Raw genomic sequence first — 23,919 nt, forward strand, 5'->3', positions numbered from 1 at the left:
ACCAGCTGAGAGTAAGCTAACCCCCATTAGCACTGTTAGCTCTGTTGGTACTGTTGCCTAGGGTGACCAAGCGTCCTCTTTTGCCCGGACATGTCCACTTTTTACGTCCTGTCCGGGGCGTCCGGCCGGGTTTTATAAATTCACGAAAATGTCCGGTGTTCACTGTTTTTCATAGGACCAGTACACGTGCACGTAAATTGACCGGCGCTTTGCACACAGTTTTGCGAGACGTAATTACCAAGAGGCTGCCACGTGGGCGGGTCAGCGCCGCGCACACACACAGAGAGAGAGAGAGCAGAGCAGACAGAGGGCAGATCGAACAGCGGAGCAGCATTTCACGGGAAATGCCGAAGCGTAAGTGCAGCTTCACAGATGAACTGCAAAAAAAATGTCCGACGTATCGTCCCGGTGGGGACAGGTGGGAGGCGGAGTGCACCGTGTGCAATGCTGGCACATTAATGTCTCAGTGTCTAATAAAGGTGCTGGAGATCTCAAAGCTCAAAGACAACTAAAGATGAAAAGTATAGATCCTTTTTGTTTGTTAAGTTAGTATCTTTGTGAGACTCTTCTATTATTCATCTTATTGCAGTTATTAAGAGATATATTGTTGAAGCTAGATTTTCTAACAGAAGAGTTCATATTTAGAACATTATTTCATATTATTTATTCATTTATTTGAAAAGAGTCTACCAGAGCTATTATTTTGTTACAAGTTTTTACAGATTTCATTTTATTTTATTACAGAAGTTAATTTTGCACCATTGAAGCATAATAAAGCATGTTCATCAACCAACAGAAGCCTGTCTGAATTTGTGTCTCGAGGCCGTGCCGATTGTCCTCTTTTTTGGAAATCAAAATATGGTCACCCTACATACAAGTATGCATGAACAAAGTATAGATTTCACTTTTAGATATGTGGAGCACAGCTTGACCCCCAGCAGTTCCACCTTGACTTGTGAGGGATATTTTGGTGCTCAGTCCAGCCTGCTGGGTTCATCTTCTGCTGACACAACTAACACTGCAGCTGGTGCTTCACACTTCAGAAATACATTCATAGAATGGCATCGACAGGACATTTACACATATTTTAGAGATTTTTTTAGAGGAGTTTTGAGTCATCTTCTGTGCTTCATCATCATTCTTGCACTATTTAGCTCCTCAGTCTCAGGTGGGTCTCTGCTAACTTGAGCCTCGTGGACTCTGCCAAGTGCTTTTCTCCAAAGATGCAAACAGAAAGAAGAGATAGAGGAGAATCTGGAGGAAGGAGCAGGAAAGAAAACCAGGGGGGGAGAGTGTGCAGGTTTCTGGAGAGCCTCGAGTGATTCTGTGTCCCAGCTTTATCTCAGAGAGAGAGAGAGAGAGAGAGAGAGAGAGAGAGAGAGAGAGGGAGAGAGAGAGAGAGAGGGAGAGAGAGAGAGAGAGAGAGAGAGAGAGAGAGAAGGAGGCTGGGAAGAATAAGGGGTCAGTCCAGGATTGTCCTCGAAAGGAGAGGAACTACTTCTGTATGTGTGTGAGGGATGCATGTGTGTGTGTGTGTGTTGTGTTTGCTTTTCCTGATGTTTAAGGTCATTTTTATTTTTTCACTCTTTACACAGAGGACGTAATAATAATAACCCACCGCCATGAGTCGGACCACCTTTTTTGAGGTAAGTCAGAAAACGACACAAAGCAAAGTGACTCTTTCAGCATTTGAATTAACTTTACTTTAAAGTTTTTCATGACTTTGTTCCACAAGGCCTCATTGAACAAAGGAGTCACTTTGAGCAATATTTGGATTCGGATCGAGCAGAATTTGGGAAATGATTAATATTGTTGCATTGATATTTTATTCTTTAATCTTTTTAATGATTTTGATACCTAGAAACATCTTCAAAAGCTCTTTTGGCAACACTGTTATATTTTGGAGCTTCATTTACCATAAAAACAAATGTTTTTTCTTGTTAAAGAATATCTGTCTGGCTTACAAACTACCTAATCTTCTCATCAGACACTGAGAACACATCAGGGACATTTAAAGTGATAAAATCAGTACATTTAAGGTGAAAATGTGTCTGATCAGAGCGATCATTCATACATAAGACAGACATATGTATGGCTTTCTGAATTCCAAAAATACTGAAGAAGTTTAAAGTGTCAGCAGAGTTTGTAAGACCAAGTTTCTGTGTCAGCGTAAATAAAACAGAGCTGGAGCCCTTTTAACGATTTTTCCTTTTCCTTCAGTCTTGTCTCACAAGGCCTTATGAGTACTAATGAAGAAGTAGACAAGCAATTCACTGTAAGTGCAGCAGCTCTCTGAAGTCTCTGAAGCTAATTTACAACATTCTCATGGATGTGTGCCATACCCTTAATAAATGTAACTTAAAAAGCCAAATTGACAAATATTTAGATACTTTTTGAGAAAGATATAACTTTCTCATGTCTGTAAACTAAATATGAAGCTCTAGATTGGATAAAAATAGAAAAAATAATGAATCCTACTGCCACAGATCACTGATTTACATGTCATATCCAAGCAGACACCTGCAGGTCTAAAGAGTCTCGTTAATGCAGAAGTGCCTAAAATCTGCAAACCTGCATTCTTTCTAATGGTCAGCTGGGGGCGACACAACTGATTGCAAAAAGAGGTCTGATTGAATAGAAGCCTATGAGATAATGACGCTACTTCTCACTTGATATATCATCTCATGAGACATTTTCCTAATGTGCGTATGGTTCCAACTCCAACAATTACGTATACACCCTGCTAACCTAGCGAACTAGCTAGCTAGCGCAAGCTGCTAGCTTGGTATCCTTCTTACAAGCTCCACCCTGTTGTCCATATATGGTCACCAAAATAACAAGGTGGTGACAGCCAGTAGTCCATACGCTGTTAGCGGCTAGCCAGGCTAGCTGTTTCCCCCTGTACAGTGAAAAGCTAAGCTAACTACCGTTGTTTTACATGGAGGCTCTTATTTTTTTCATCTAACTCTCCAATGAATACATGTATTTCATAAAATGTCAAACTATTCCTTCAACCTTTGCTCTGCCTCAAGATTAGCAATAAACTTTTCAATATGTAGATAGCTAAGAACTTCTGAAGGCTTAGCACTCATCTTTGCACTTGAAATCACATTTGAACAAGCATCACTCGTGAAACTTTCCCTACTGAAGTTAAAGTTTTCTGTATTTCCTTGAAACTTTTAATGGAACACCACAGGAAATCCAGCGCTTCTATTTAGCACCTCAGCAACCTCATCTTAGCTGTTGACCTCCTGAGCATGATGACATTTTGTCCATATCTCATCCATGCTATTAGAATTATTATTTCAAAGTTACACCTTGAGAAACCAAGGCTAAGAGGGTTTTTTTATGCTGGTGTGAAACTTGAGTCAGACTTCAAGTGACAGTATGTAAAGTGTCAGTGTCAGTGTTTAGCTGATTCCTTTCCTTGACTGAAAGAGAAATCCCTTTTGAATGTAAAAGCAAAAGCACAATGGTCTATGCTGGGCAGTGTTAATCAATGCTATAATGCTGGGTGTTTGAAGTAATGATCCTGTGGTTCAAGATCAGCCATTACATTCATCAGCTGTGACTTTAAGTGGAGCTATTATGGCTAAGAGACTTCTTCAATTGGTCTCCATTATTAAAGCAAGATATGATCAAAAGAACAAACCAAATAACCTTGGACGTCTAACGTTACTTTGTATGCAAAGAATAAATGTTCCTTTAACACACCAATTTAAATCCACCTCACCTACACACAGCCTTTACAAGCATGAGCATGTTCTGTATGACCTGTGCTGTCAGCAATGCCCTCAGTCCCCCGAGGTGTCTGATAATCATATTTACTAGGACACAGCACAACTGACTGCACAATGTTTTACAACACACAGCCTAATGACACCCTGGATGCTCTTTGTGAACATGCAGATGCATCAACATGGTCCCTGAGAATGCAGCTGGGAAGGCCAGCAGATGGAGAGCAAAACAAACCGTCTCCCAGGATGCATCTCTCTTTACTGAGCCGTCAGCACTCACATCCTTTAAGGCGTCAACACACTGTGCAGAGTGGCATCAAATACTCATATTTTACATTTAGAAGTGTGTTGCAGGGTTTTTTTTTAGTGCAAATCTCACTTTATTTGGAGGTTTTGCTGGTTGCAAGAACTGCACGTGTCATTCATAAAAAAACTTGAACAAAGGAGTCACTTTGAGCAATATTTGGTCCGGATTGAGCAGAATTCTCTTATTTATATTGTTGCATTAATATTTTATTCTTTAATCTTTTTAATGATTTTGATAGAAACGTCTTCAAAAGCTCTTTGTGCAACACTGTTATATTTTGGAGCTTCATTTACCATAAAAACAAACGTTTTTTCTTGTTAAAGAATATCTGTCTGGCTTACAAACTACCTCAATCTTCTCATGAGACACTGAGAACACATCAGGGACATTTAAAGTGCTAAAATCAGTACATTTAAGGTGAAAATGTGTCTGATGCCAGAATCATTCTGCTCAGCAGCCGCATGATACATAAGACAGACATATGTATGGCTTTATGAATTACTGAGCCGTCAGCATGCTGCACTCACATCCTTTAAGGCGTGAACACACAGTGCAGAGTGGCATCAAACACTCATATTTTACATTTAGAAGTGTGTTGCAGGTTTTTTTTTTAGTGCAAATCTCACTTTATTTGGAGGTTTTGCTGGTTGCAAGAACTGCATGTGTCATTCATAAAAAAAGATGAATGCAAAATCAATTTCTTGAAAAAGGAAGTTTTTAAAATTAATTTCAACAGGAAACATTATACCATTGAACCAATGACCCATTGAAATTAATGTCTTGAACAGTCTAAGTGTATAAAAACCATCAAAAATGAAGGATTACTCACCTATCAGTAGGAATATATTTGTTTCCAGATTGTAAAGGGCCAGGAAATGACATTTCTAGTGATTTTTTGTGGTGCAAAATGGCAAAACTGTTTCCTTTGGAAAAGTCTGCAAAATAGTATCGCATCACTCAAAAACATGCATTGTAGAAATTTAACAGGCCAAAAATGGGTATGTTGCCTCAGAGCAACACCGTCCCATAGAGGGTTAAGGCGTGAACACACAGTGCAGAGAGTGGCATCAAATACTCATATTTTAAACTTAGAAGTGTGTTGCAGGGGTTCTTTTTTTAGTGCAAATCTCACTTTATTTGGAGGTTTTGCTGGTTGCAAGAACTGCACGTGTCATTCATAAAAAAGATGAATGCAAAATCAATTTCTTGTTCGTAGATGTAATTGATCTCATTAACGTTCCGGTGCTGCTGACACAAATCAAGAAAGAATCAATGACTATAATATTGAAAAAATAAATCTAGAAATAAGATGAAATGACTTACCAAACTTGTGTTTTTTGCAATGTAAACAGCAGATGGAACAGAGCTCCCTCTCTCGCTCTCCCATTCTCTTTCTCTCTCTCTACTGTGCACTCAGCAAATCTTTAGGTATCCATTAGCGGGTTATTACACTGTCCAGTAAAGGGAACCAATTTAGGTAGGACAGCTCTGCTGAGCAGCACAGTATGGAGTGCTTTCAGGGTAAATTGTGGGCCGCCACCCACCATCCTCCTTGCATATGCTGTACATCACCACTGACATGCTCTAATTAAGATGAAAAAGATGTTGCAAGAGAGCAGCAGGACAACACGGATATGTTTGCCTCATTATTCACAATGAGATTATTGGACTTGATCAGGAAAACTGGACACACTCAGCAGTGAATGTCAGCATTCATATTCATTCTATGGTTGATTCAAAACTACTGTTGTTGTTGTGAGAATCAAGAATTTTATGCAGGTATTAACCTTGTTTCCAATTGTCCATATATTTATTATTGAGACCACATTTCCTGTAATCCCTATTATATGGCTTTATTTGCACACCAAAATGACCAAAAAAAGACCAAGTGACATATAAGTTCATATATACACTACTGGTCAAAAGTTTTAGAACACACCAACTTTTCCAGAATTTAATTGAAAATGATGCAGTTTAATGTCTCAGTGTACTCTGAAATTAATGCACATTTGCAACATTTAAAATTCTTTATTGAGCATGATAGTGTTTTGAAAGTAAAGAAAAGATTCAAAATCACATTTTATGTTCAACTAAAGGACTAAAAAAAGACACAAAATTACCAAAAAAAGACACAAAATGACAAAAAAAAGACACAAAATGACTAAAAAAAGACACAAAATGACCAAAAAAAGACACAAAATGACTTACAAAGACATGACAAGAATTCAAAAATGGACAAAATAGCCCAAGACTCCATAGAGTTAAGTTGTTAACCCATTTCTTGTTCCCTGAAAAAGGCCTACTTGTATAATTCTGAAATGTACATTATCTTTCAGTTTTGGTTAAGCTTACCTTTTTTTATTTACCTCTGGCAGTTCACCACTTACCTTTGGACCCTTTCAAGCTGTTCATTTGACTTGAACTGCTTGAATTTCAATAAAAAAATGGAAAAATTGGGCTGTTCTAAAACTTTTGACCGGTAGTGTATAAGTTCACATATATGTTCTAAAGTGCCAAAATCCATAACTCTTATTGCAGTCATGCCTGTTTTGTGTTTTAAATCGGCTAACATACAGTATAACAGCTTTTTTGGAGAAGAAAGAGTGCTGGGTGGCCTGTGAGAAAACTCTTGATCTCTTCAATGATTGTGTGAAATGTTTTGCTGTTGTGTGGTGTTTTCTGCAGGTGAGAGTCCTGGACGCCAAGACCAAAGAGCAGCTGTGTTTTTTAGATAAGGTACGACTAGGAGCACACTTTACCCTTTTGTTTCTCGCCTCAAGGTTGGAAAAATAATCACAGACAGACCATGTAGAGTCTGTGTCAGCTTGCTCAAATTCTTCATTAGAACTTAATGAAAATGTTCAGACCATACACTGCAAAAAAGCCAACTTGTATTTTTTGGCCTAAAACAGTGATTTAAGTTGGTAAAACTTGGAAATATAAATTATTGACATTTAGGGCAATAATGTACGTTAGCACAACAAAGGAAGCCAGTTGTCTGCTCAAAAACAAGTTGGTGAGTTGTTGTTACTTATATCTTTAAGTTGGGGTTCACAACAAGGGACAATAGTTCTGATAACTCTTATTTCTTTGTTGGGAAATTCGGTCATTAGCGAAAGCTAGCGGCTAACTGATGCTAGCGGCTAACTGATGCTAGCGGCTAACTGATGCTAGCGGTGCTGCTTGTTACAGCTACAAGAGTAGCCGTTAGCGTATCAATGCTAACTCAAAATTGTGGTCGCAACATTAGCTGACATTTCATAGCGGCGTTACAATCGTGCCAATTCAGCACATTGCAGAAGTTAGCAGAAGTAAGGATTAAAAGTTATTACAATGTAAAATTATAAGTTAGTACAACTTACAGTTGAGTTGACAAAAATCTGAATTCAGAGTTGAGCAAACTCAAAAACAAAACTTAAAATATTTAGTTTAATTGTCCAACTTAAAATTTTATCAAAGTTTGTTGCCTTGAAATTTTGAGTTCACCCAACTTTTCTTTTTTTGCAGTGTAGGTTCCATGTTTTTCAGCATAATTTTAGATACATTACAAATTCATCCAGACACATAGTGTGTGGTGTCATTGGGTCTTTAGAAATGAAATGCTCTTTGGATTATTGAAGTAATTTATGACTGAAAAGCATTAGTTTTTAATGACTGTGAACTTTTGGGTTTTTAACAAAGGAAACACTGATCCTTCATCAATACTTCATGTTTTATTCTTCTCAGGTGGAGCCCTACTCAACAATAGGAGACATCAAGAGCCTTTTTCACAAATCATGCAAGTATTCATATGCATTTTTAAACCAACTGGTTTGATGAGTGTGTGTGGTAAGTTTTTGTTGACCATAATGTTTTAACTTGATCCCTTATAGCAGAATTTAAAATATCTTGTATATTACTCTGGTACACTTCCAAGAATGTTTTTCTAAATTTAGCTGAAGATATCAGTTTGAATTTACATCATACTGTTGTCTTTTTTTATTGCACCTTTACTCTAAATTAAAATTTGAATTGGTATGGTTCTTAGATAAATTGATGGCTAATAAACTTGCTATAGCATCAAGTGAATCAGCTTACAGTATATTTATCACACCAGCTCTCCACAGACTTCCTGTTAACCCTTTGATGCACAACATGGGTCCAAAATGACCCATTAACCCCCCATGTTATTTAATAACTTTATTTAATAATTATATCATGTTATTTAATGCTGCTGTGTGTTTCTGTGCTCTATCTTTTGATATCAACTTATTTTATGATTGAATATTCCAAGTATTCTTTAAATATCTTGTTTTTGATAACAACAGATCATTATTTACATTTTTCCTCTCATACTTTATGAAGAAAAAAAAGGTTTTTTATTATTACAAGACTAACTAATTGGCTAAGTAGCTTGCTAAGCTAACTACTTCGCCAAGAAGTTAGCTTAGTCGTTAGCTTAAACAAGCTACTAAGCTAACTACTTAGCCAAGAAGTTAGCTAAGTAGTTAGCTTAGCGAACTACTTAGCTAAAAAATGGATATGTGCCATTTTTGACCCATGTTGGTAGTGACACAAAAAGGGATTTTATTAAAGTATGAATAAAGGAATACGTAAAATAAGGGTGTATGATGATCAAAAACAAACTATTTGAGGAAAACCTGGAATACTGAATGATGAAAATAATTAATTGCAAAGATATAGAACATAAAAACCCTGTCACTGGGTCACTTTAGACCCATGTTGTGCATCAAAGGGTTAAAAACAATGTCTTACCACTCAAAAACCCACATAATTTATATATAACAGTGGTTCAGTCATCAGTGTCCGTTCAGAAATGTGACCACATGTTTGCCGAGTCTGAAGCCATCAGAACCATCACAGCAGCTATGCTATTCCATTGTGATCAATTATTACTGGGCCTGAAGCCAAAATCTGTGTAATGCAGCTCTGTCCAACCGTGTGTGTGTGTGTGTGTGTGTGTGTTCAGATCCTCACTGGTATCCAGCCAGACAGGCCCTGAGGCTTGATCCCAGTAAGTTGTCATATTATGACCATTTAATGTTTATGTATGTATTTGTATCTCATTAGCATAATTAAAGCTGCACCATCAAAGGGCTTTCATTAGTTATAGCTATTTACTGTTTAATATATATATATAATTTCACTCTCTAATAAACTGCTAATTTACCATGTATTTATTATGGTTATTATAACGTGTAACCAAATTGTCTTCACCAACCTTCATTTGTTTGTATTTTAGTGCTCACATCACATGCTTCTTTTTAGGTACACTGCAAAAAAAGAAAAGTTGGGTGAACTCAAAATTTCAAGGCAACAAACTTCGATAAAATCTTAAGTTGGACAAATATACTAAATATTTAAAGTTTTGTTTTTGAGTTAGCATTGATACGCTAATGGCTACTCTTGTAGCTGTAACAAGCAGCGCCGCTAGCATCAGTTAGCCGCTATCATCAGTTAGCCGCTAGCTTTCGCTAATGAATTTCACCGCTTTCCCGCATTTCCCAACAAAGAAATAAGAGTTATCAGAACTATTGTCCCTTGTTGTGAACCCCAACTTAAAGATATAAGTAACAACAACTCACCAACTTGTTTTTGAGCAGACAACTGGCTTCCTTTGTTGTGCTAACTTACATTATTGCCCTAAATGTCAATCATTTATATTTCCAAGTTTTACCAACTTAAATCACTGTTTTAGGCCAAAAAATACAAGTTGGCTTTTTTGCAGTGCAGATAGATAGATAGATAGATAGATAGATAGATAGATCAATATATCCTATATTATTACAGTATACAGCATGTTGCAGAGCTTTGAATGGACGATGAAGGCCATCTAGTTACTAAAAACACAGAGTAGAGAGTTGGTTTGAAGCTATCTGGGCCAGTTCCCCCTGATGATATTCTAAAAATGTCATCCAATTAGAGCAACATATTATCTGTGGCTGTGCCCCGTGAGCTCTCAGGTAGAGAGGACGTGTGCTGAAAAACTGATCAGGCTGTAAAACCTCAGTAAGCCAAAACGCTCTGCACATGACTGCTTACATTTACATTCTCATTACGGGTTTCAGCAGGACTTTGATTGGAAATTCTGTAAATATGGACATTTCTCAGTTTTAAAAATCTTGATAAACAATGACTATGTTTTTCACAGGATAGTATTTGGTACAATTTCAGATGAAAATGAATTTTGCACAAAAACTGCTATTGCTTTTTTTCTTGTTTTTCAGAGGAAAAATCACTCCGAGATGACGAAATCTTACAGAATCTACCAGTTGGGACGACTGCCACCATGTACTTCAGAGATCTGGGTCCACAGCTAGGCTGGACTATGGTAAGAAGATGATTGATAATCAATGATTACTGATCAACCTGTACTGAGAAGGCTGTTCATGGCAGATGGATACATTCTTGTTTGTAATAGCAAAGATCTGGATATAAATCCAATGATTCAACATTGGTTGTTTTTGCCTCCCTACTTTTACTTCTAACTATGCCAAACATTTTTTTCATTTTGTTTGTATAAAACCTACAGTACAGACCAAAAGTTTGGACACACACCTTCTCATTCAATGCGTTTTTCTTTATTTTCATGACTATTTACATTGTAGATTCATCAAAACTATGAATGAACACATATGGAATTATGTACTTAACAAAAAAAGTGTGAAATAACTGAAAACATGTCTTGTATTTTAGATTCCTCAAAGTAGCCACCCTTTGCTTACTAGAATATAAGACATGTTTTCAGTTATTTCACACTTTTTTGTTAAGTACATAATTCCACATGTGTTCATTAATAGTTTTGATGAATCTACAATGTAAATAGTCATGAAAATAAAGGAAACGCATTGAATGAGAAGGTGTGTCCAAACTTTTGGCCTGTACTGTATACCTGCGAGGCAAGAGAGAGAAAACAATTCTAATTATCCATTTTCAAGTCTGATCAAAGATATATAGGATATAAATATATGCGACAAAATTCACATTCATGTTTTTTTTCAAAGTGATACATTTTCCATAACTTGCTTACACTGTAAAAAATGTTTGTAGAAATAACAGTAAAACACTGTCAAATTATATCAGAATTAGGGTGTAAAAATTAAAAATTGTATATCACCGAAGTCAGACACTTTTAATTACCGTAAATCAAAGAATAGCATAATAACTTTTACTGTCTACTAATACTAATAAACCGTAGGAAACACACAGTATTGCTGTAAAAATATAAACATTTTCATGTAAAATGAATGGAGAAATGTCAAAATTACACAATAACCCTAAAAATAATGGGACTTTTCAGTCTAAAAGACAGTTTTTGCTGATATTTTCATTTAAATTTACAGTATTAAAAACCCACTCAATGTATTTTTTACGGTGAAATTCTGGCAACCCCAGCTGCCGGTATTTTACCGTAAATTACAGTTGGTTTTTTTACAGTGTACACACAATATACACTCACACTCCCCTTTATAAGGTGAACCTGTGCAACTGCTCATTAACACAAATACCGAATCAGCCAATCAGATGGCAGCAACTCATTGTATTTATGCATGTATTTAATATATAGTGAAGATTTTAACCTGCTATGGTTGTTGGTGCCAGATGTGCTGCTCACCTGTGGTAAAAAGGAGTAACAACAACATTTCACCTGTGTGTTTGACACAGATGAAAGAAAAATAATTTGGAAAAAAAAGAGTTAGAAAATGAAACCAGAATTTTGTTCTCACTTTCCTCTCAGTGCACCTTTGTGGTATTGTTTTTATAACTACAAAAAAACAAATTTATGCTCTAAATTTAGTAATAGTGCACACTAATTACTAAATTATTAACCCTTTGATGCACAACATGGTCTAAAGTGACCCGACAGAGTTTTTATGTTCTATATCTTTGCAATAAATTATTTTCATCATTCAGTATTCTAGGTTTCCCTTAATCAGTTTGTTGTTGATCATCATACATTGTCATTTTATGTTTTCCTTTACTCATTTTTGAATAAAATCCCTTTTTGTGTCACTACTCTTCTAAAGCACAACATGGGTCAAAAATGACCCATATCCATTTTTTTAACTAAGTAGCTTGCTAAGCTAAATACTTAGCTAACTTCTTGGCTAAGTAGCTTACTAAGCTAACCACTTAGCTAACTTCTAGGCTGAGAAGTTAGCTTAGTAGCCTGCTAAGCTAACTACTGAGCTAACTTTTTGGCTGAGTAGTTAGCTTAGCAAGTTACTTAGCCAAGTAGTTAGCTGTGTAATAATAATTAAAAAAAAATCTTCATAAAGTATGAGAGGCAAAATGGAAATAATGATCTTTTGTTATCAAAAACAAGATAGTTAAAGAATACTTGGAATATTAAATCATAAAATAAGCGCACAGCAGCATTAAATAACATGGGGAATGAATGCGGGTCATTTTGGACCCGTGTTGTGTATTAGAAGGGTTAAATTAAGAGCATGAATATTTTTGTTTTTGTTTTTTCCATGACTCCTCCTGGGCTCACAGCAGAGAGATGGTATGAAGTGTTTCTGTTGTTTTGTTGTTGTTTTGTTGTTGTTTAGGTGTTCCTGGCAGAGTGCATCGGGCCCCTCCTCACCTACCTCCTCTTCTACTGTCGACTACCTTACATTTACTCACACAGACATGCCTTCACCTCCAGTCCACACGCTGTTGTCAGGTGAGTGGAAAAGAGAAAATCTGACCATATCTAAACTCACTTTTAAAGGAATAGTTCCAAGTTTTTGGGAAATATACAAAAAGAGCTAATCCAAATCCAAAAGAGCTTTTCCACATCCCTATTATTATATAATAGGTATACTGTATATAAAGTCTGTCATTTACTTTTCACTGCTAATTTATGATTCTCTGTTTTATGATCCTCACTCTCTCAGTACCAGGAGGACATGTTCAGACCCTGCAATAATAATAATAATAAGGGCTTTTCACTGTTGTTTTTAAATCTTGTACACTTCTCAGTCATTAATACAATTCTTCTTGATACTGTAGTGTTGCATCTAGTTGTTTATATTATTCCAGTGTGTTCTATTATTCACACTATGTTGCACTTTCTCTGCTGAAACCCAAAAGTTTTGTTGCTGCAGTGACCCAATTTAGCACTCAGGGATCATTTAAATTTAATCTTTTCTCATCTCAAATTTAAACCTGCTGCAAAAAAAAACAGTGTGATGAAGTTGCATACTACAAGAATCTACACTACCGGTCAAAAGTGTTAGAACAATCCAGTTTTTCCAGTTTTTTATTGAAATTCAAGCAGTTCAAGTCAAATGAACAGCTTGAAAGGGTCCAAAGGTAAGTGGTGAACTGCCAGAGGTAAATAAAAAAAGGTAAGCTTAACCAAAACTGGAAAATAATGTACATTTCAGAATTATACAAGTAGGCCTTTTTCAGGGAACAAGAAATGGGTTAACAACTTAACTCTATGGAGTCTTGGGCTATTTTGTCCATTTTTGAATTCTTTTCATGTCTTTGTAAGTCATTTTGTGTCTTTTTTTGGTCATTTTGCTTCTTTTTTTTTAGTCATTTTGTGTCTTTTGGTGTCTTTTTTGTCATTTTGTGTCTTTTTTTGGTCATTTTGTGTCTTTTGGTGTCTTTTTTTCATTTTGTGTCTTTTTTTTGGTCATTTTGTGTCTTTTTTTGGTCATTTTGCTTCTTTTTTTTTAGCCATTTTGTGTCTTTTTTTGGTCATTTTGTGTCTTTTGGTGTCTTTTTTGTCATTTTGTGTCTTTTTTTTAGTCATTTTGTGTCTTTTGGTGTCTTTTTTTGCTCATTTTGTGTCTTTTTTTGGTCATTTTGAGTCTTTTTTTAGTCCTTTAGTCCAACATAAAATATGATTTTGAATCTTTTTTTTAACTTTCAAAACACTATCATGCTCAATAAAGAATTTTAAATGTTGCAAATGTGCATTAATTTCAGAGTACACTGAGACATTAAACTGCATCATTTTCAATTAAATTCTGGAAAAGTTGGTGTGTTCTTAACTTTTGACCAGTAGTGTATAAATGCATCATCCTGACCTCCTCCTCTCTGTGTCTCAGACTAGCCTGTGCCTGTCACACCTTCCACTATATGAAGAGGTTGATAGAGACAATCTTTGTGCATCGTTTCTCCCACGGGACGATGCCTCTCAGGACCATAGTCAGGGTGAGAACATATACCCTTGAAAAGCTTCTGATAATATTCTCTCCTTATTCTCAATGTGTGGCCTCTTTCTTCCTCCCCTGCCAGCTGTTGTGCTAGTGATTCTAGCCTGAGGACAGCCTCTGATACAGAAAGCTGCTTTCAGAGCTCAGGGTTCATCCCATTACCTTGTTTTGCATCCTCATTTCCTTCACTTGTGCCTCTCGTGTCTTAGCTCCGACCTTGTAAGACACCAGAGAGACATGAAGGACGGAAGAATCCTCCACTGGGACATCCTGGTTCACTCAAGTGTCATTTTTAAAATATGTCCTCTGTTTGTGTTACTGCAGAGTCACCTGTCACTGAGCTTATTGGAAAAGAAATCCTACACATACCCTCTACAGTGTTTGACATTAATTCACTTGTTTTTTATTATTAATGGGTGTCAATGTACACTCACCGGCCACTTAATTAGCTAGGAAGATGTACCTAATAAAGTGGCAGTGTGGTCTTCTGCTGCTGTAGCCCATCTGCTTCAAGGTTGGACCTGCTGTATGTTTAGAGATCTTCTTCATACCTTGGTTGTAGCCAGGCAGCAACCTCCGTGTCTGAGCATGGAGGCCACCAGGAAGTGCATAAAGCCTGCAATTCACCGAAAATTCCAGCAGGGGGCGCTAAGTTTGGCTGCAAAAGAAATCTGCACATTCATTTCAGTGCTAAATTTGAAAACTTCTCACTTGATTTATTACCTCAGAAAAAAATTTCAGGGACAACACTATGGTCTCAATCACTAGTAAAAAATCTTCTTCAAGACAATTTGATGTCAATAGTTCTAATAATGGCCCCATTTAGAAGAAAATAGAAGATAAAGAATGGTATGATTTGGGGGCGGGGCTACCTTTGATTGACAGGTCACTGACAAGGCGAGCCGTCACCAGGAGAGAAGCAGAGCAATGCGTATCCATGGCAACGTGTCAATAAAGTTATATATAACGTTATATAGATAGAAAAGAGGACGTTTAGCGGTTTGGTCTCATAACTTTGACCCTTTCACTGTATTTTCACTTAATGACAGTTTATTTGAACGTTTTGTTCAGTAAATGTCTTGTTCAGTGTTTGGTTGGACTAACAGACGCTCCAAGGAGTCGCTGCTCAGTTTTCTGAGGTCAGTAACAAACATTTTGTTTTTGTTTTTTGCCAAAACTAACATCCCAGTTAATGCTCCAGTTAATGCTAACATGAATTAGCAGCAGCTTCTCTCAGTCAGGTTGAGGTGTAGAGAGTCCATTATTTATATACAGTCTATGGTTGTAACAAGTGGTTATTAGAGTCACTGCTGTCTTTCTATCATCTCCAACCAGTCTGATCATTCTCCTCTGACCTCTGACCTCTGGCATCAACAAACATCAAGGCTCTCTGGATATTTTCTGTTTTTCAGACCATTCTCTGTAAACCCTAGAGATGGTTGTGTGTGAAAATCCCAGTAGCTCAGCAGTTTGTGAAATACTCACACCAACAACCATGCTTCATTCAAAGTCTTTTAAATCACCTTTCTTCCCCTTCTCATGCTCGGTTTAAACATCAGCAGCTCGTCTTCTCCATGTCTACAGGCCTAAATGTCAATAATTTATATTTCCAAGTTTTACCAACTTAAATCACTGTTTTAGGCCAAAAAATACAAGTTGGCTTTTTTTGCAGTGTGCTTGCATCATGGCTTGTTTAAAACACTTCCACATGTGTATTATTACTTGGCTCTGCCCTGAAAGCCTCCTCTAATTCTTAGAGGAATTGGGATGTCGCGTCTTAATCAATTTCTAGGTCAAGTGATGGATTACAGACGAGTCAAGGAGAGATATTGGAATGAACGCACATTGTCTTATAAGGACATTTGAATTGTAATTACCTGGTTCATTCTGCACCATGCACTGACACACACTCACATATGTTTTTTTTGTTTCCCTTCTCAGAATTGTGCCTATTACTGGGGTTTCTCAGCTTGGTTGGCTTACTATATAAACCACCCTCTTTATACACCTCCATGTAAGTTAGCTCATACACACACACACACACACACACACACACACACACACACACATTCTTGTACTTCTATCTTTGTGAGGACCCTCATTGGAACAATGAATTCCCTTGCAAGGTTATAATAGTTTTGGATTTTTCATTAGTTTTAATTTTGTTGTGAATTTTTGTTTTCAAATTCAGTTAGTTTTAATGAGTTTTTAGAGTTAGTTTGCTAGTTTTAGTTTAGTATTTATTTTTTTGAAATGCTTTAGTTTTAGTTTAGTTTTTATTAGTTGTAGTTTTTTGTAATGGGGTATTTGTTGGCTGGGAGATTAAAAGAGGTCACAGTAAATTTTGCCTTTATTTCCTTTGTCTGATCCATCTTCATTATGTATGAAAAAAGTTGACAAAGACGAAAACGAAGGACATTTTCACTATAATTTTAGTTAGTTTTGTAACCACACAATACAGTTTCAGTTAATTATTATTATCATGTAACCTTTAACCCTTAAACAAAGTCTGAAATCTCAAAAAAAGCCTTTAAAGAAGTGAGGACCGGCCGAAATGTCCTCACTCTGTTGGTTAAAAACGTGTTGCGGTCCTCACTATGTAGGAAGTACAAGAACACACACACACACACACACATATTGTCTGTATTTTCTGCAGCTTATAACAGCAGCATCTCTCTCTCCGCAGCATATGGAGAACTACAAGTAAACTGTGCATTAGTCATACTGGTGGTAAGTGAACTAGTACTCACATACATTTAAAGTACATTCATGTATGAAAGTAAGGTGTAAAATAGTTATTTAATAAAATAGTTATTTCTCCTCCAGATGTGTGAACTGGGAAACTTCTCCATTCACTTGACTCTCAATAATCTGAGAGGAGAGGGTGAGTTGTTCTGTTGACTGTCATTGTACGTGACAGGAACATAGATGTGGTTTAAAGACATTATCCAATTTACATTTCGCAAAGTAGATTGTGTGTGATAAAAATTACTAAAATCCTTCACTTGTTCTTATTTTATCATTTGCTCAACACTGGTGGATTATGAGACAACGGGCCCCTGAGCCTCTCTTACAAAGGAGGAAACACTTTAAAGTCTCTTTGTGGTTGTTTTGCACCTTTTTATAGTCGTGAGTCTCTGTTTGTGTCCCTGCAGCTGCATGTCTGCATGTCTTTGTGGTTTCTTGCTGTCTTTAAAGCTGATTTATGTTTCTCTGGGGTCATTTGGAGTCTTTTCCTGGTTGGAACGTGTCTCATTGACACTTTGGGCCTGTTGTTAATCCATCTGTGTCTGCTAACACTGTTTTGGCAGATCCAACATGAAAAAATGGAGTATATACAGTACAGGCTAAAAGTTTGGACACACCTTCTCATTCAATGCGTTTTTCTTTATTTTCATGACTATTTACATTGTAGATTCTCACTGAAGGCATCAAAACTATGAATGAACACATATGGAATTATGTACTTAACAAAAAAGTGTGAAATAACTGAAAACATGTCTTGTATTTTAGATTCCTCAAAGTAACCACCCTTTGCTTACTAGAATATAAGACATGTCTTCAGTTATTTCACACTTTTTTGTTAAGTACATAATTCCACATGTGTTCATTCATAGTTTTGATGAATCTACAATGTCAATAGTCACGAAAATAAAGGAAACGCATTGAATGAGAAGGTGTGTCCAAACTTTTGACCTGTACTGTAGGTGTCTAAAATATACTTTAATTATTATGAGAACTGCTACTTAAAATAACATGTAAATGTTATTGAAATGTAATCTTTTTTTCTATAAAACTTGTTTCTCAGGATCCAAGGTCAGACGGTTTCCTGCACCAACAAAGAACCCCTTCACATGGCTGTTTTTCTTTGTATCTTGTCCAAATTACACTTATGAGGTAATTGACAACATATACACTACTGGTCAAAAGTTTTAGAACACACCAACTTTTCCAGAATTTAATTGAAAATTATGCAGTTTAATGTCTCAGTGTACTCTGAAATTAATGCACATTTGCAACATTTAAAATTCTTTATCTAGCATGATAGTGTTTGAAAATAAAAAAAAGATTCAAAATCACATTTTATGTTGGACTAAAGGACTAAAAAAAGACACAAAATGACCAAAAAAAGACACAAAATGACTTACAAAGACATGAAAAGAATTCAAAAATGGACAAAATAGCCCAAGACTCCATAGAGTTAAGTTGTTAACCCATTTCTTGTTCCCTGAAAAAGGCCTACTTGTATAATTCTGAAATGTACATTATTTTCCAGTTTTGGTTAAGCTTACCTTTTTTTATTTACCTCTGGCAGTTCACCACTTACCTTTGGACCCTTTCAAGCTGTTCATTTGACTTGAACTGCTTGAATTTCAATAAAAAACTGGAAAAATTGGGCTGTTCTAAAACTTTTGACCGGTAGTGTATGGTAAGTCAGCTTAGCACTGAATGCCCCCATGCTGTGTTTATTTACCTCTCTGTCTGTATATTTGACTCTAACTGCAGGTTGGAGCTTGGGTGAGCTTCTCCATCATGACTCAGTGTCTGCCAGGTTTGGAGAGAACTTTACATTATTCTACCACTAACTGCAACACTAAATGTTTATGTTCTAATAGTTGCATGTGTTGTATTCCAGTGGCCTTGTACACATTGCTGGGCTTCATCCAGATGAGCATCTGGGCCAGAGGGAAGCACCGAGCCTACAGCAGGGAGTTCAAGGACTACCCCAGCCTGCGGATGGCCATCATCCCTCTGATCCTCTGATCAAACATCAACTACTGCAGACAATATTCACTGAAACAAAGACGTTTGCTGCTGCCGAGGCCAGCACTATGCAAGATTTATATGAACTGAAAGGAGTGGGAATAGAGCAATAATATTATGGCAATACACTGGAGCTTTGAGAACATTTCCATTGTGTTTTATTTAGTTTCTTCCTACACTGCAAAAAAAGAAAAGTTGGGTGAACTCAAAATTTCAAGGCAACAAACTTCGATAAAATTTTAAGTTGGACAATTAAACTAAATATTTTAAGTTTTGTTTTTGAGTTTGCTCAACTCTGAATTCAGATTTTTGAACTTATAATTTTACATTGTAATAACTTTTAATGCTTACTTCTGCTAACTTCTGCAATGTGCTGAATTGGCACGATTGTATCGCCGCTATGAAATGTCAGCTAATGTTGAGACCACATTTTTGAGTTAGCATTGATACGCTAATGGCTACTCTTGTAGCTGTAACAAGCAGCGCCGCTAGCATCAGTTAGCCGCTAGCTTTCGCTAATGAGCTATAGCTAATGAGCCCCTTACTGTCTAATCTCAGGTTTTATTAAACTGTTAAATACTCTTTTGTAATCTCAAGATATTTTAGTAAAAAACAAATCAAATGGGAGGAAAAAGGGCCACATCTTAAGGAAAAAAGGACCTTTATTTCATATGATGCCCCTCTCAGAAACATCACTTTAGACACCAGGAGCTGGTGGAATACAGACAGTTTATATATGATAAAGCGCAAAGACTGAACAAATCATTGGTGGCATAAAAATCACAAGATGAGATGAGTTCCATAGCAGCAAGCAGGTTTTGTAGAAATCATCAGTTGTATTGCACTAGCAGAACATCTTCAGTTAAAGCTGCATCAATAAAGTGCTAAGTTACTCTTCTCTGAGTGTCATTTCATGTCTAAAGAAGGCAAAAAAAAGATTATCTTGCTTGGCATCTGAAGCAAAAAACAATACACAGGACCTTTGCTTTCTTCCAGTGGCGGTTCTACACAGGGGCCTCCAAATTAATAATAAAATGATCAATTTAAAACGATGAATGACGGAACAATTCTTACCTATTTTTTCTTCAAACAATATCTCATTGTACACAAAAGGAACCCAGAATGTGTACATTGTGTAGTTAAATAAAAGCAATAAAAGCTTGTGTATATTAAAAAAAGGTTCTGAGTGTACTGCACTTTCAAAATAAAAGCACAAAAATGAGAAATGTCATTGTCGTAAAAAAAAAAAAAAAATTGTTAATGTTGGTAAGTCTCATTGTTTCAATCAATGTATTTGTATCTTCCAAATATACTTAAATTAGATTTTTAGACATGGTAAAATAAAAGTTTTGAATGCTTAAATATAATCTTTGCAGTTTTTAAATGTGCACCTCTGATAAAAACACTGGCCCCCACAGTAGAACTGGTCTAGAACCGCCACTGCTTTCTTCACCATCCGATATTAAACGTTTTTGACATGTCATCAATCAAAGTCATGGTCCTTGTTATAAATCTCAAGCTCTGTTTCATTTAGTTTGCAAGGCCTACAAGGTGAGCAGAGAGTGGAACATATATAGCAGGCACATAAATGCTCCACACTTTCCAGATCCAAAGCCCACTAACCTGCTTTACTGGGAAAGTAAAGTATTGCCAGTCAAACCTGAGCTGTCAGGTCTTTACGGGCCGCCTCCTTCACAAACAGTTCAAGGCTGAAAGGCTCCTCCAGGAGAAATACCTCTCTGCTTATAAACGGAGGATAAACCCGGTCATCCCCTGCATCTGATGATGACACTGGAGAGGATTTTCTGAAGAGAAGGTTCAAGTTCTGCAGCTAACTTTCCGTTCTCTGAAGCAGACATTCATCCACAGTGAGCAAAACCAAAGTCTTCCAGCTTATTGAGGCTAGTTTATTTCTCCAAAGACTTGATGGGCGGGGCTTCGATATATCGCTGTGCTCCAGCTGCTTTAGGATGCAGCACAATAGTGTCATCTTCTCTTGACTGCTGCTTGGCGAAATTCACAAAAACCTCCGAGGGAAGAAAAACACAGAAACATTAGGATCGAGCTATTGTCTTCTGAGACAAACCTGAAAACAGCTTCAATGAAAGATGTTTGATCAGCAGATGACTTATAGGCCTAATAATGGCCTAAAATCAATATCTATCAAGTCAAATAGAAAAGCAAAAAGCAACATCAGCATCCTATCATGCTCTCATTTACATTATTAACATGCTGATACAGCAGGTACAATGTCAACCCTTTGATGCACAACATGTAATAACCCCGATAATTTTGGGTCATTTTGTGTCTTTTTTAAAATAATTTTGTTTATTTTTTTCTTAGTAATTTTGTGTCTTTTTTTGGTCATTTTCTAATAATTTTGTGTCTTTTTTTGGTGATTCTGTGTATTTTTTGGTCATTTTGTGTCTTTTTTTGGTCATTTTGTGTATTTTTTGGTCATTTTGTTTCCTTTTTTTGGTCATTTTGTGTCTTTTTTTAGTCATTTTGTGTCTTTTTTGGTCAATTTGTGTCTTTTTTTAAATCATTTTGTATCTTTTTTTGGTCATTTTGTGTCTTTTCTGGTCATTTTCTGGCTTTTTTCGGCCATTTTATGTCTTTTTTGATCATTTTGTGGTCAATTTGTGTCTTTTCTGGTCATTTTGGTTCAGTTTTTTGGTCATTTTGTTTCTTTTTTGGGTGATCTGAACTGTGCGTGATCTGTTCAGTGAACATGCATGTTAAATATAGGCCTAATAATGGCCTAAAATCAATATCTATCAAGTCAAATAGAAAATCAAAAAGCAACATCAGCATCCTATCAAGCTCTCATTTACATTGTTAACATGCTGATACAGCAGGTACAATGTCAACCCTTTGATGCACAACATATAAACCCCTTCTAATGCACAACATGGGTCAAAAATGACCCGCATTCATTTTTTTCCCAAGTTATTTAATGCTGCTGTGTGTTTCTGTGCTCTATCTTTTGATATCAACTTATTTTATGATTGAATATTCCAAGTATTCTTTACATATCTTGTTTTTTATAACAACAATCATTATTATTTCCATTTTTTACTCCTACTTTTCGCCAAGAAGTTAGCTAAGTTGTTAGCCTAGCAAGCTACTTAGCTAAAAAATGGATATGGGTCATTTTTGACCCATGTTGTGCATTAGGAGAGTAGTGACACAAAAAGGGATTTTATTAAAAAAATAATGAAGGAAAACATAAAAATTAGGATGTATGATGATCAAAAACAAACTAATTGAGGAAAACCTGGAATACTGAACGATGAAATTAACTGTGTTGAAGTGTTCATGAGTTAATGTGTTTTAGTCTTTTTGGTCATTTCATGTCTTTTTTTGGTCATTTTGTGTGTGTTTTTTTTGTGTTTTTTGGTCAATTTGTGGTCAATTTGTGTATTTTTTGGTCATTTTGTTTCCTTTTTTTGGGTCATTTTGTGTCTTTTTCTGGTCATTTTGTGTCTTTTCTGGTAATTTTCTGGCTTTTTTCGGTCATTTTATGTCTTTTTTGATCATTTTGTGGTCAATTTGTGTCTTTTTTGGTCATTTTGGTTCCGTTTTTTGGTCATTTTGTTTGTTTTTTGGGTGATCTGAACTGTGCGTGTGAGATTGTGTTCAGTGAACGGGGGTCGTGGACAACATGCATGTTAAATTGGGGGTCGCGACTCAAAAAGGTTGAGAACTACTGATATACAGAACAATGAGTAGTGAAACACTTCCTGAATCCTGAAGAAAAACTCTTTTCACCTGTTTTCACAGATTAAAATAACACCAGTTTGGGAGATGACAAAAAACATGTAAGGAACCCTTTTTTAAAAGTGTTTTTTTTAAATTGGACACCAGAATTTTTATCTCAGGGTTCCCGTAGTCCTCTTATTCTCCTGGAAGAAGACTGGAGAGAAAGTACACACCTGTAAATTCCCATTTTATTCTACATGTTGTGTTTTCCTACTCACCTGGTCCAGAGTGGTCTGAGACACGGAGTAGTCCTCGATGTTGAGCTTGTCTTTGTTAGCCAGGACCATCTGAAAGACCCTGGCCAGGGAGGAGGAGGAGATCTTGTACTGCAGAGTGTTGTAGTGTTTCTCTCTCTGGATGCAGCCGGGGAACGTGGTCTCCATGAAGGCCTCGGCAGGGTCCAGGTCTGGGACACAACCAGGCTTAGCTGCCCTGATCTTCATGGTCACCACATAGCCGTCACCAAACCTGGTGAGTTTACATTCATGCAAGCAAAAGAGGAAACATCAGAATTTTGCAGAATGTTAATTAGAGAACCTGGTCTCACAGGAATCCGTGAAATAGCCACGGAATCACTCAAATTTCCGTGAAACTGACACGGATTTCATGTCGTCATATCCCGTGGCTATTGGTTTGTTCCAAGTCACGTGACTTTCAAGGTCCCGGCGGTCAGAACAAAAAACATGGTGGACAGTTCTCTCATTTTTAGTGAAAAAATCAATATTTTGACTTAGTTTCTGCATAAAAATGGATTTTGATCACATTTCTAGCGAGAAATATATGTTTTATTTTCTAAATCTTTTCTCAGTGAATGTACATAATCACTTTGTATGTTGGAATAGCCACGGGATATGACTGGCATTAACTTGCATTGTAGCCAAATCCGTGTCAGTTTCACGGAAATTTCAGCGATTCCGTGGCTATTTCACGGATTCCTGTGAGACCATGTTCTAATTAGATGGGATTTCTTTCATTGTTGCATGAATGATTCAGGAATTTTATTTTGAAATGTGATGTGATAAAGGATGAAAGAAGAAGACCAACTTGTATGTGAGATGCTGGATGGTTCCCAGACACTTGAAGGATCCATTAACCATGATGGCTAAGCGGGTACACAGAGCCTCACATTCCTCCATGCTGGAAAGACAGATGGCAACATTAGAATTCAGATGGATGCTGATAAATATGCTCA

General features: G+C 36.6%; 2 protein-coding genes across 2 annotated transcripts in view; one reads left to right on the top strand and one right to left on the bottom strand.

Moving 5' to 3' along the window:
* Window positions 1-1,521: 1,521 nt before the first annotated feature.
* Window positions 1,522-19,621, top strand: tecrl2a (trans-2,3-enoyl-CoA reductase-like 2a). Its single transcript, XM_059327506.1, has 13 exons — window positions 1,522-1,646; window positions 6,730-6,780; window positions 7,771-7,822; window positions 9,014-9,058; window positions 10,272-10,375; window positions 12,600-12,715; window positions 14,094-14,199; window positions 16,143-16,215; window positions 16,888-16,931; window positions 17,028-17,085; window positions 18,010-18,098; window positions 18,708-18,753; window positions 18,838-19,621. Exons 1-13 carry the CDS (start codon window positions 1,623-1,625, stop codon window positions 18,963-18,965), a joined length of 936 nt encoding a protein of 311 aa, XP_059183489.1. The 5' UTR covers window positions 1,522-1,622; the 3' UTR covers window positions 18,966-19,621.
* Window positions 19,610-23,919, bottom strand: part of abca4a (ATP-binding cassette, sub-family A (ABC1), member 4a) — a 68,805-nt gene continuing 64,495 nt past the window's right edge. Inside the window, exons 47-49 of the mRNA XM_059327504.1 lie at window positions 23,772-23,864; window positions 22,946-23,195; window positions 19,610-20,992 (exon numbers count right to left, since the gene is read on the bottom strand). Of these exons, the coding sequence (XP_059183487.1) occupies window positions 20,873-20,992; window positions 22,946-23,195; window positions 23,772-23,864 (463 nt within the window). The 3' untranslated portion in view covers window positions 19,610-20,872. The remainder of the gene's footprint in view (window positions 20,993-22,945; window positions 23,196-23,771; window positions 23,865-23,919) is intronic.

The sequence above is a fragment of the Centropristis striata genome, chromosome 23, assembly GCF_030273125.1.
Source record: "Centropristis striata isolate RG_2023a ecotype Rhode Island chromosome 23, C.striata_1.0, whole genome shotgun sequence".
Classification (NCBI taxonomy): domain Eukaryota; kingdom Metazoa; phylum Chordata; class Actinopteri; order Perciformes; family Serranidae; genus Centropristis; species Centropristis striata.

Bases quoted from the DNA above. Each gene is read 5' to 3' on its own strand.
- tecrl2a (XM_059327506.1), top strand. From the start codon at position 1,623: ATGAGTCGGACCACCTTTTTTGAG. The intron at 17,086-18,009 runs GTGAGTTGTTCT...CTTGTTTCTCAG, and splicing joins CAATAATCTGAGAGGAGAGG to GATCCAAGGTCAGACGGTTT. The intron at 18,099-18,707 runs GTAATTGACAAC...CTCTAACTGCAG, and splicing joins GTCCAAATTACACTTATGAG to GTTGGAGCTTGGGTGAGCTT.